The sequence below is a fragment of the Mus caroli genome, chromosome 1 (genome assembly GCF_900094665.2).
Source record: "Mus caroli chromosome 1, CAROLI_EIJ_v1.1, whole genome shotgun sequence".
NCBI lineage: Eukaryota > Metazoa > Chordata > Mammalia > Rodentia > Muridae > Mus > Mus caroli.
Window position 1 is genome coordinate 135,468,042 of NC_034570.1, and position 13,379 is coordinate 135,481,420.

Consider the following 13,379-nt stretch of genomic DNA (forward strand, 5'->3'; position numbering starts at 1 on the left):
GTTCTACCTCAAACCAATGGCATCTTTTTTTCATTAATTATTGTTACACACATAAATGTATATGTATACACATTCCAAACTTAGGTCAACACAACATGTTCAGTCTGTATAATGGTGCTTTTATGTATGTTTTCAGGGCTGATTATTTGGTATTGGATAAACAATTGGTGTGCTCTTCTCTGGATAAGAGTATTTCTCTCACTTTTAGCTTTCCTTAGGTACCTGTAGTTCTTTGTGTTGGGTTGAGACATGATGGGTTTTTCCTCATCCACTTTAACATGTGTAGTAACCACATTCATTTTTTTTAATCAGAGTAAAAAAATGCCAGAATCAAAATAGCAATAAAATAGGAGACATTTCTCTAAATATTTTAATATAGTGTCCACATTTATTATTTATACAGTGGTAAATTAATTTACAAATGTGTGACAGCTTCTTAGATTAAAAAAATACTTAGGTTAAATATATAAATGTCTTCCTCTACTCCAAGCCAAATATAATTAAATAAACAACTAAAAAACTCTTCATGTCCATAATAGCAACTGTTATTTAAGCTATATACTTTTGGACTGGTTATCCAAGGGAAGGCGATTGCAAGAGTTCAACACATTCTACACAACAGCATGCAGCATACACATCTGCTGCCCTTGAAGCTTACAGCACAGAGTAATCAGTCTCATACACATTATTCACAGTTTCTGTGTTGCCAGAGTCAGCTGACCTTCCCATTTTGGAGGGTTGTTTGAATAGAGTCCCACTGTTTTTCATGAAAGTACCATAGTATCTCCTTCCATTGGCCTTGCCGTGTTCTTCTTGTTCATGCTTCCTCAAGTCTCTACCTGGATACCTTGTGTTAATCCGTTCTGAGTCATCTGTACTTCCACTGAGCCTGCTGAGCCACCCAAGTAGGCCAGGTTGGTCTGGCAGGCATTCTCATTGGCATGTTCTTTCTGTCCTTGATACCATCTTTTAATTCCTGTCAGCCAGGAACCACTCACTTTAAAGTATTCGCCTGAAGGTCATTTAGAAGATTTAAGTAAATATTTGATTTCAGGAACCTGGGATAAGAATCCTTTTCCATGAGGGAATATATGACTTTTTGTGCTTCATCAAAAGATGTGGGAGTTGGTGTTTTAATCTTCTTGGCTGTCGATTCTCGAGTATGAAAGTCAATATTGATCTGAAAAGAACAATTTCTTAATTAATGTGCATTTGCAGTTTATCCTAAATTTTATTATACTGTTAGTGTTCCAGAATCATCTTAAAATGGTTTACATTCTTATTTAGATTAGTTCAATTATATTCTGAATTGGTGTTCTAAGCCAGTCCTATACTAGGTATATGGGCTACAGAGAAATGCAACAAAAGGGATTTTTTCTTTCTGCATCTGCTTATGGTGTAATTGGGAGAAAGAAAATAAATAGATATGAAAAATTAAATATCCCCAGAACATAGTCCATATATCACAATAGAATGTCATAGGCATTTTAGGTTTACTGAATGGGAATATTTTCCTGGAAGAGCAGCACTTTTAAGTAGCTGTACATGTTTTTGTTACTTTGATTGTGTGTGTTATTGGGGTCTGCATTTTATCCTTATCTGAGTTACAATAGCTCACGAAGGGTTCCTTAACATACAATCTGGCCTGCAATACCACATTCCATTCTCCATCCTACTAGGTTGGACAGTTTTGCAAAATCTTTTCAGTCTCTCTACTAGATATCTTTACAAATCCAGGGAATGGCTCCACTGAAGTGAATGGATAAATGAATATATTTGTCTATATGCAAAACTATGATACCACGGATTTCATCGTAACCTATTTCTGTATGTAGGGAAAATTTACACACTCTGATACTAATGACAATGACTTTAATACTCACTTGTTTCACAGCATCTGAATGCACAAATGCTTTGTATATATTCTCTGCTTTGTTATGCAAAAGATCAGTCTCTGTTTTCTTATAGTCCTCACAAGCCAACCAGAATTCAATATTTTCCTCACTGAATTCAGACTTTAGAAATTTTCCAAAGACATTTTGACCTGCTAAAATAAGAGGGATTGAGAAAATTGAGTCAGTAAAGGAATATGCTGTAGAAGAGATTTATAAGCAATCTTATAGCATTAATATATGCACAAAGGTACAAGTTGGCTACTGCTAAAACAGCTGTGCCATGATTTCTAGAGAAGCAGACATAGAGATTGTTACATGTGGAATCTGTCACCAAACAAACTGTCCACAGTCATATAATGTTTTGTGTATTCACATAAATGTACTTTGCTTTGTCACTTTGTATTTAAAGTGACACTGAGCTCTGCTGACTGTAGAACAATGTCATTACTTATAGGCACCAACATGTGAGCAAGAGTGTAGAGTCCTTTCTGCAAGGAAATGTTAATGATTTAGGGTATTAACATCGTTTGATAGTTAAAAATATAATTTCCTCATCCAAACCATGGTAGTTAGATAATGTTAGATAGCTTGTCACCTGTATGTTTGGCACACTGATTTTATTTGCTAGTGCCATTGAGCGTTATATACCACTTACTCAGCTTAATTGTAGAGTAAGTCTTGTTGTAATCATAGGATCAAACTAAGCTGAATTTCTTCGACTTCCCAAGTAAGTTTCATAGTGTCTTTCTACAAAGAGGGTAAGTTTATTCCTGAGACCAAGCTGATTGTCTTCACTTCTGAATAAGATTCTAATCCCAATAGTGTTGCAAGCCCACCATGGGGAATGGAGACTGGTTTCATTCTTTTTTTTTATTTCCTTCCATCAGAAAACCCCCACAAGCCTCTCTTGAGCTTATATTAAAATATGTATCATGCTGAGTACTTTCAGTGTTTACTTGGAATATCTAAGTGTCTTTAACGAAGTAATAGACTGTGTATTTGCATTTGAATCCTTGCTGCTTTTAAAATACCTCCCATGTAAGGTGGACAAATGAGAGTTAATAAGTATGTGGATGATAGACGACTAATTAAATAAACGAATCCTACTCTTTACACTGAATGGTACAAAGTACATTTTAAGTACCTTTCAAAATAGCAATTCCAATGATGTGATATTTTCTTGGCTTTTAGAACTTTGAAGCTACAATGTACTTTTATTCACCTTTATTTTGATTTTTGAATGCTTATTATTATTTGATGTGTATATGTGTGTCTTCTTCTCCTTGCCCCTCTCCATGCAGAAACGCCTGTGGACAGGTGCCCACAGAGGCCAGAGGAGGGCACAGGAGTTACAAGTGGATTTCTGTGAGACAAGTCCCTTGAGTGCAGGGAAACAGTCATCTTTAAGAGTAACAAGCAATCAGCCAACCAGCCATCTCTCCAGCAACACAGCCTAATTTCAGTTTTGTTCTTGAATGCAAGAACACATGTAACTGTTTTGGCAGATTTGTCTAAAGGACAGTGATAAAATCTAGTGCTATATTACTGGGTCATATTGTGATGAAATTATGAATGATTCAAGAACTAAAATACTTCATTTTTGCATACTTGCTTTTCTTCCTTTGATAACATACATTAATCATCCATCCAACTTAGTAAATTATCAAGCTGACCCCAAAACAATGGATAGATAGGAATACTTACTCTGGTTGGCAAGAAGTTTTTCCAGAGACTGAGACCACTGCATTACTTCTTCAGCAGAAAGTCTACAGTTAACAAAAATTATCTAAATTAATAAACTAGTTTTGGAAATCCCACTTGATTTAATAATGGCTACTACATATTGATAACTAAGATTTTTTGTTATGACTTCTATTATTACTTTTATGCGTAAAGTTCCTTTTAATCGCCATAGTTATGAAAAAATCTGTCAAGACAGTTAAAAATCTAAGTGGATAAAATAGAAAAACACAAATAGAAAACTGATGTGGACATATTAATAATTAATGTTCATTGGCTCTAATGTGGTCTAATCTTGTTTGGCTTGTTACCTAAAAGAAATTAACTCCATTGCATGCAGTATTTTTATATGCCTTTTTAAAGACCAAGGCTTCACTCAAGTCCCCTGCCCATCCCCCTGTCTCAACCTCCAAGTACTGGAATTACAAGAATAAGCTGGCATGCCTAGACACATGCAGTATCAGTATCATGCGAAGACAACAGCTAGCTTCTAGGATGCTTAGACACTTAGAATATTTCAATATATTCAGTACATACATGTCTTTGGACTTGGCCGATTTCATCCCAGATTCCAGATGTGGGATCATCGATCTCAGGTATGTTTTCATGTCCATTCCACTACAAAAGACACCAAAAATTCATAATTCTCAGGAAGAGTTCCCCTTATCTATGAAAAGAACATGAAGCAAACATATCTGAGGAGGAAGGTAATAATAAGACTAGCTAACACAATATCTTATTATGTTAAAATAGAACTCATTTTTATGAACAAAGTCTAGAAAGATTTCCCCAGACTTTCCCAAAACATGATTTATTTTCCAATAAAACTGACTCTCAGTTATAAGTCACAGGAGGTAATTGCTCCGCTCTCCATAAACCAAATGCCAGCACTCACGTCCACTTACTCCTATTCCTTTGGCCGTAAAAGATAATCAAAGAGACACACTGAAGGAACTTACAAAGTCTTTGGCCTTTTTTTCTGCTTTTTGTCATCTAGAAGAGAATGGCTGTGTTCTTTCGAATCCTTTGGGCTAGCAGAGAAGAACATTCCTGGCATTTTGTCCAACCTTGGCATGGAGATGGCTGCCGCTCTCATGGTCTTCTCAAAACGAGTGAGTGTCTGTTAGTCTACGACTGCTGCTTTATATAGCGTAAGGCAGACAGGCACTTGCTGTTCAGGGAGTCTGTTTATCAAGTGATGTTACCACAGGCACGGAAGTTCCTCCTTTCTTGGTGTGTCGTGACGTGTATCTTGAAGAAAAAAAAGTGTACAGTGATGTCTTGTGGTTGAAACTCAACTGAATGAGAGCAGGTCATTTGATTAGGAAGGCAGGAACAAAATTATGCACACACATGCACGAACATACACACACACACACACACACACACACACACACACACACACACAGATAGAGAGAGGGGGGCCATACTCATCTCTGGAGCAAAGGCAGTATCAGCCTTTAGTTTGAGTTAATGCTTGTTTTTTTTTCCTTGAAAACTATATGTTCTGATCAATGTTACATTTGCTACATTTTCTGTATCACACAGAAATTCAACAGTAGAGTCCTATCCCTCCCTTCACCTTGATGCTTGGGGGTAGTTCTGGAGTATAAAATCATCTGATCACAATGTTTCTTTCTCATTTCTTAAAAATTAAAAATAGATTTCCTTGACATACAGTATACTCTGATTACAGTTCCCCTCCTTTAGTTCCTTCTGGTTTCTTCACAATATTTTAAGAGTTCTTCACCACTGCCACCCATATGAAGCAGTATAAGATTAATGTTTTTTTTATACTGACTACTCTGTATCTATCTGGTAAGATGGAGACCTATGGGAAGTTGTCTACACCACTGTGGTGTCTGGAATCTTGCCCATCATTTCCATCACAAGGAACATTCTTGTTAGAATTTTCCAAGGTGTGTACAAAATATTCTACCAGTGACACATAAGATGACCTTAAAGAGCATTCTGTTTTTAATGTTACTTTTATAATTAGACTATAAATGATGTGTCACACTGTAATTGTGTTCAATAATTAAGATGGCATGGTAAAATTAAAGAAAACCTATGAATAAAAGTGTACCTAACATACAGACCTTACATAATGATAAAGATACCAATCTTTAAAAATACAGTATCTGAGGGAAAATTCAAAGTAAACTCAGAATTTGTTTGAATAAGTCAATCATTTGTACTAGTTAGGATATAATAATTGAATTTTTTGGAAATATCTCCAGAGAGGAAAAAAAAATCTAGCTTTAATTGAGATGATTACATTACAAAAATCATTACTCATTGATAAAAATCATGTATCAGAGCAGAGATATTAATGCAATATAACATCTTATAGAGTTGATACAAGATGTATACTATGGCACTTTATAGGATGGCCAACTTTACTTTGGGCAGATTGAATTTTGCCTCTCAGTAGATGGTAGCCTTTATCAGAGAGACTTTTGGTGGAATTAGGTAAAGTTGATTTAAAAAAAAAAAAGAGAGGCATATTAATTTTTCTTCGTCCTTTTTTAAAAAAATCAGTATGATACATAAAGTCTGCAGTAAATATTTGTAGTATTACAACATTCACTATGGTTATGAATGACTGTTTCATACATTGCTATCATCTGATGTTTACCAGATAACATGATTCATTTAAGAAAGAGAAGTAGTGAGATGAGCTGGCCACTTTGAAAGTGACCCAAACAAAACCAATGGGCTGTGACAGTTGACGTAAAGATGAGTGTTTGTTTACTTCCTGTGGTCCAGCCCAGACTTACTTTCCTGTTAAAATCTTTCACCGTTTCTCATGTTTGTTTATTGATAAACTTCCACTCCTGTGGATAATATGTGTAAGTTAAGTGCTTGAGAAACACAATTTAAAGGTCATTTTAATGAACCATGGTTACCTGTTATCAATACACCCTGGCAATTTCCAAAGACTGTGCAAGAACTATTCCTTTGGATGTTACAAGCATCAGAAGAGTCAGTAGAAGCAGCAGACGATATAGCACCAGATATGTTTGGGATATGTGAGATTTTTAGTATTTTGCAGAACCATAGCCTTTTTTTAGATAAGAAACATGGGTTTTTATTTGGTTAATTTTTACTAAAATAATATAAAATTAACAGATCTCATTATGTCATTGCACACATACATTGTTCCCACTGTTTCTCCTTCCTTTCTTGCATCACATGCTTTCTCCCAAGAACCTTGCTTCTTCTCTTACATCAAGTGCATTCTATTGCTTTTTCTCCCTCCACATTGAGATCTCATTTAGGCTTTTTTTTCTACCTTCCTGACCCTTCCTCCCCCAACCCTGCCCCCACCCAGCCCTGCTCCACCTCAGCATGTGAAAGAAAACATCCATTCTTTGTCTTCCTGAGTTGATACATTTTTATTTACCTATGTTTTTCTGGCCATTTTTCTTTCACACTCCATGTTTTGTTTTCTTTATGTCTCATTAAAGTTCCATGTGTGTGTGTGTGTGTGTGTGTGTGTGTGTGTGTGTGTGTGTGTAATGTTTCATTCACCTATTTTTCGTCACCTCAATTGCTTCCATTTCTTAGCTATTTTGAATAGTGTGTCAATAAATGTATATGCAAGTCTTTCTGTTGTGTGCTGACTTAAAATCCTTTAGGTATATGGCTAGGAATGAGACAGATCTGCCTTATGGTAGGTTTATTTTATTTTATTTATTTTAATAAATAATGAGTGTGCCCATTTATTCCAATAATGAGTGCGCCCATTTATTCTCCCATCAACAATAAGAAGTTGTCTTTCCCCCACATCCTCTCTAGTAATTTTTTTATCATACTGTTTCTTGATAATAGCTACACTGATTGTGGTAAGATGAATCTCAAAGTAATTTTAATTCACATTTTTTTTTCATGGCACAGGAAGTTGTGCAAAATAGTTTTTTTTTATAAAAAGTGCCCTCTTAACACCGGGTGATGAAGATGCTGTGTTCCAAGAAAAAAATATTTATCTCTTATGTATTAAGGCACTGCTATAACACTTTAAGCATATTGTTACTACAGTAGAATTATTTATAATTATATTGGCTTTCTTAAGCTCAGATACAAAAAAAAAAAAAGTTCCTAAAAGGGGAGGGGGCTGGTGTTTTCAGGCTCCTGAGTCAAAACTGCTTAGGTGAAACCACTCTTTTAAAGGCCCCTAAACAGCCTATATAACATCTATCCCTGTCAAAGCCAGGCAGACTTGGTTCAGGTGTATCAGAAATGGCTGAAGCATGCAGACAGGGCCTGGAGGTTCTCTGTCACCGTCAGGCCTTTCTTTCTAAAATTCATCCAAAATAGAAAACCTCCACATAACTTCACTGAATCAATCAGTGAGTTTGACATAGAGATTTCCGTCAAATCAAAGAGCCTTAGCTCTCTGAAGCTATCTTATGGTAACCGTTTTCTCTGGGAAATTGTCCTTAAATAAGCAATAGACCTGCATTGACATGTTATTTATTGTCACTCAGAGTACATAGTTGACAGTAGTGCTCACTGTGGATGCAGCAGATATTATGGGCTTTAGCGTATATGGTGCTGTACATTTGCTGTCATGGCTTCTTTTCTCTCCAAATACTAAGTTTATGAACATTTCTATTTAGCAGCAGACAAGGTTGACTTTGAGTTTGCTGTGTATCTGAGGATAATTTTGAACTTCTGATACTCCTGCCCCTGGTACCATAATCCTGGAAGCCTGGATCCACATGGAGTTTTAGGTAGTGCTGATGTTCCAGAGAACACAGGGCTTTTGGCAAGCAAGGCAAGCATTCAAAAAAAAAAAAATACAAATGAGCTGCTCTTCCAGCACACTGTCAGAAGTTTAAGAATGGCTATAATTCTCGACGAAAAAAGTGAGGAAAATTTTCATCTTTCCTTAACCGATTTTATAGTTTTGTTCAAGGAATTCCAACTAACTCTATAATATTAGCAGGAACTTTGTTGAATGATACTGGCAATCATGACATGGAATATACTGGTGCTACATCTTTGTATTCTAGTACAAATCTTGTAGGAATTAGGAATTAATGGGACAAAGGACAATATTGAGTATGAGGTTGTATTAAAAATAAAATCTGTACTGGAAGAGTTGGACACAGAAATTTTGATCATTTTAAACAACCCATTTAATTGCATTTTTACAATGGAATGCATGCAAGGTACTACAAACAAAAAGCAAGACCATCTCTGTCCCCAAGTATTTAAAGTGTGTGTAGTAGAGGAGACTGATATTTAAGCAAGTGATCACCTTGGGAAGCAACATCAGAAAGGATTGCACAAAACGAACCCACATAGGAATGATTGGCTTTGAAAGCATGGGGAATAAAGCCGCACAGGATTGCACTGGCTACAAACCCCACATTCACTCTTTGCCTCTTTTGCTGTGTTTGTCACTCATAGGAAAGTACAGAAGATAGTCCTAGACAGAGACAGCCTTCAGTAAGTAGATACCTATTACACATATCATGATTGTGAAAGAATGGATCCTGGATGTAAACACAGGAAGTTAAATGAACCCTGACATATACTTTTTGTTTAGAATAGTCACTCGGTTAAAATGATCGTCTTTTATGGCTCCTTTTGACCTGACTAACTATTTCCACTCATTGTCTGGGTCCTGGACATCAGAAGAATCCTCCAGCATCTTCAGTGCTACCAATAATATTTCGAAGAGTTTATTTGCAACAGTGTTAACAAAACTGCAATAATTTATTGTGGGCAAGCTGGCAAGGATATTCCTGTCCATTTTGTATCATTTATGAATGAAAAGACTGAACATTTAGACTTGCTTTTTTTTAAAAAAATTATCTTCTAAATGAGGAACTCTGCTGGTAGATTTCTTATTTTTCAAACTCAGATGTCTGCAAGATGGTGAACTTGACTGAGCTCAGTAAACTGCAACTGAGCAAGATAAGAATCTAGTTTCGTTTTCTTACTCTGCTCTGATTAACTTCTAGTCAAGACTGAATTTCTTGTTTCTATAACCTGCCACTTTATTGGAAAACAGATCATGAGACTGTTAGGTTCTCAGACTCACATGATTCTATAAACCCTTACTTGTCTTATCTGAACACTTCTTACCTACCAAGCCTTTTGCACTAACACTATTTTCCAAGTCGCTCTCTAAAACACCAAATCAATCTTTGGCTAATATCATTTCTGACATGCTTTCCTCACCCTGGATTAATTTTATTTTCCCCTTATTTTTGTGAGCTTTTCAACACTGGAGAGTAATATTTGAATCAATCTAAATGTGTTTGGCAAATAAAATTCAGGTAGTCATGAAGCCAGCATAGTATCACTATAGTCTTAGTGAATAGAAAATTTTGCTAGGAAAACACTAGCAATTATTTGGAGTTTTGATGAGATATCATGTTTCCCAGCACATGACACGAGTAGAAAAGCAGAGGAATTCACAGGTCAGCACACAGAAGCAATTTGAAAGGCAGTGTTTTTTATTTTTCTTCTTTTTTAAAAAAAAGTATTCATAATAGCCAGATACTGTAAACAACCTCAACTGAAGAATGAATAAAGAAAGTGTGGTACATTTACACATTGGAATACTATGCAGCTATTAAAAACCAAGACATCGTGAATTTTGCAGGCAAATGGATGAAACTTGAGAATATCATCCTAAGTGAGGTAATCCAGTCCCTAAAGGACATGCTTGGCATGTACTCACTTATAAGTAGATATGAGCCGTAAAATACAGGTACTCTGTTATACTTCACAGACCTAAAGAAGCTAAACAAGAAGGAAGGCATAGGAGAGGAAGCTTGAATCTCACTTAGAAGGGGTAGTGAAATAGTCATAAGAGGCAGATGGAAAGAGGAAACTTGGAGGGAGGAAGGAAGGGAGGGAAGGGGTCAGAGAATGAGGGGTTCAAGATCAGGCATGAGGAAGGACAGGAGAGATGGCTTGATGGTCATGAAAATGAATGGAAATCTGCAGCTGACCAGGGGGAGGAGGTGGGAGGCATCTCCAGGAGGAGGCATGGCCTGGGACAAGGGAGGTGCCCAAGAATCAATGGGGGTGATCTTATCTATGGCTCACTACATTGGGGGTATCCTGAAGAGGATACCTTCTGTATCCAGACCGGAGCCTCAGTGGAGTGATAGAGACACCAATCCACCCAGAAACTTTCAACCTAAAATTTATTCTGTCTATAAGTAATGCAGGTACTGGGGGGTGGGGTAGGGAGAAAAGACTGAGGGAATGGACAATCAAGAGCTCGTGCAACTTGAGACCTATACCATGGGCAGGCACCAGTCCCTAACAATATTAATGATACTCTGTTATGCTTGCAGACAGGAGCATGTTGTTCTCTGAGAGGCTCCACACAGCAGCTGACTCAGACAGATACAGACACCTACAGCCAAACAGTGGATGGTGTTTGGGGACTCTTATGAAAGAATAGGAAGAAGAATTGAGGGCCCTGAAGGGGATAGGAACTCCATGAAAAGACCAATAGTCTTCAAAGCTGGACCCGTGGGCCTCTCAGCATTTGAACTACCAACCAAAGAAAATATATGAGCTGGACCTAGGATTACCTACACATATGTAGCAGATGGGCAGTTTAGCCTTCATGAGGGTCCTGAACAATTGGAACGGGGGCTATCCCAAAAGCTGTTGCCTGTATGTGGGATATGTTTTAAAACCTGGCTGTTTTGTCTGGCTGCAGTAGGAGAGGAAGCACCTTGCCTTGCAGAGACTTGAAGTGCCAGGGTGGGGTGGGGGATACTCAAGGGGTGCCCCAACTGCCAAGAAGGGAAGGGGAAGCAGAGGGGGAAGGATTGTGGGATAGAGTGACTGGGGGGCGGGAAGTAAGCAGGATATAAGGTAAAAAAAAAAAATTAAAAAATGTTCTTTTCTCATACACTACATCTGGACCTCAGCCTTCTTTCCCTCTATTCCTCCCAGTTTTCCTCCCCTCCTCCCCATCCTCAGCTCCAGTGTTCTACAGTTTCTCTTTAGAAAAGAGAAGCCAATTTTAAATAGCAGGAAGTCAGTGACCCTGTAAAGCTTTAAAGGTTCTAATGCAGAAGTCTAGTGGTTTGCTGCTATTATACATTGAAGCAATGATATCCACAACTTATTGCTCTGTTTCCCATACCATGATTATAGGATCTGATTTCTTAGAAAAAAAAAATCTATTAAGAGGCTTGATTGTTCCAGTTGTTCCACAACCATGCCACTTAGTGCTTGCAAACACAGTAACTGCTTGTCCTTTGTATCCTTCATAATGTTTTTGCACTTGTGTGTTGTAACACTTACTTTATGCTACTTGTATAGAGCTGGTTCCTGTTAGAGCATTTACCCTTACGGACTAAAGTTCATTGTACAGGGAGGCATTCTGCATGCTACAAAAGGAGAATTGGAAAACACCAATCCAGCTGTAAACTCTTCAGTCTACAGTGATTAACTGCTTGCAAGATTCACTACTGCATTAACAGCGTAAACCTGTGGGAATATACAACCAATATCTGATTGGATTTAAATCCCACTGCATGAGATGCCTGATGCTACTCTGCTAGCCAAAATCCTGATAGCAAATAGGCCAGGGGCATAGGGGAAAACTAAACACTATTGTTCTTCTAAAGGAATATAGTCATAAAATGACCTCCAAATGACATTAGTGTCCTTCTCAGCCATTATCAGAGAAGCTTCCTTCTGTAGTAGATGGGAACAAATACAGAATCTGACAGCTAGATAATATGCAGAGAGTAAGAGATCATGGAACATCCAGTCCTAAATGGGATGTCTCCAATAAATTCTTTGCTAAAGGCACAAGGAAAGCTGTGGAAGGGGAAGCAAAAAGATCATAAGAGAAAGAGGAGATGGAGAATACCAAGGAAACAAGGCCTTCTAAACCCAGCATGATCCATGCACCTATGAACTCACAGAGACTGAGGCAGAATACATAGGGCCTGCATAGGACTGTGCCAGATGGGGTCCCAACACTGAAAAAAGTAGACACATGGCCCCCATCACATACCCAGAGCTATCTCCAGTTGATACCCACTTGTAAATGGGAAATTCGTTCTCTTCAACAGAGTCACTGGGGATACAGACAACTCTTAGGGCAAACCTCATGATCAAGCAGTAGTTCACCAACACAGAACCAATTCAATGGTGTCTTCATTGGCTCATTTTGTTTACCATATTCTGTTTTTTTTTGTTTGTTTTATCTTATTTTATTCTATTTTATTATTATTTTTTTAGATGCTTGTTTTCTAATGAGAGGCGGGAAGAGTGTGGATTCGGATAGAATGGGAAATAAGGAAGATCTTGGAGCAATTGAAGGAGGGGAGACTGTAATCAGAATATATCATAGGAAAAAGAAATATTTTCTATGAGAGAGAAATAGAGGAAAAAAATTAACAGTGGGATGCATCTCACAGGAAGCAAAGTGTGAATGCTAAGAGCTCACTGTCAGAGAAGTGGGAATGCCATTGAGCTCTGCAAGGGCTGCAGTGGATGCTGACATATCAAGTGTCTAGACATTCTTGCTGTACAGGGATAGCCACAGGAAAAGCCATGCTGCAAAGACTGAGATAGATAACCATGTTTTCAGTATATAGACACTGACATCTAACTATAAGAGGCTTGAGCAATCCGGCCCTCATAACAAGAGTAAAGTATGGTAGCTACTAGGCCTTAGTGCTTGGGGAGGGGTTTTTAATGCTGCCAGTAACAGAGAAACACACACACACACACACACAGAGA

General features: G+C 37.6%; 1 protein-coding gene across 1 annotated transcript; it reads right to left on the reverse strand.

Moving 5' to 3' along the window:
- Positions 1-362: 362 nt before the first annotated feature.
- Positions 363-4,798, reverse strand: Rgs1 (regulator of G protein signaling 1). The gene is made up of 5 exons (XM_021171809.1): positions 4,595-4,798; positions 4,173-4,253; positions 3,600-3,661; positions 1,884-2,047; positions 363-1,180 (listed from the first exon to the last, which is right to left on the reverse strand). The coding sequence occupies exons 1-5, from the start codon at positions 4,729-4,731 to the stop codon at positions 995-997; spliced, it is 630 nt and encodes a 209-aa protein (XP_021027468.1). The 5' UTR covers positions 4,732-4,798; the 3' UTR covers positions 363-994.
- Between the last annotated feature and the right edge of the window lie 8,581 nt (positions 4,799-13,379).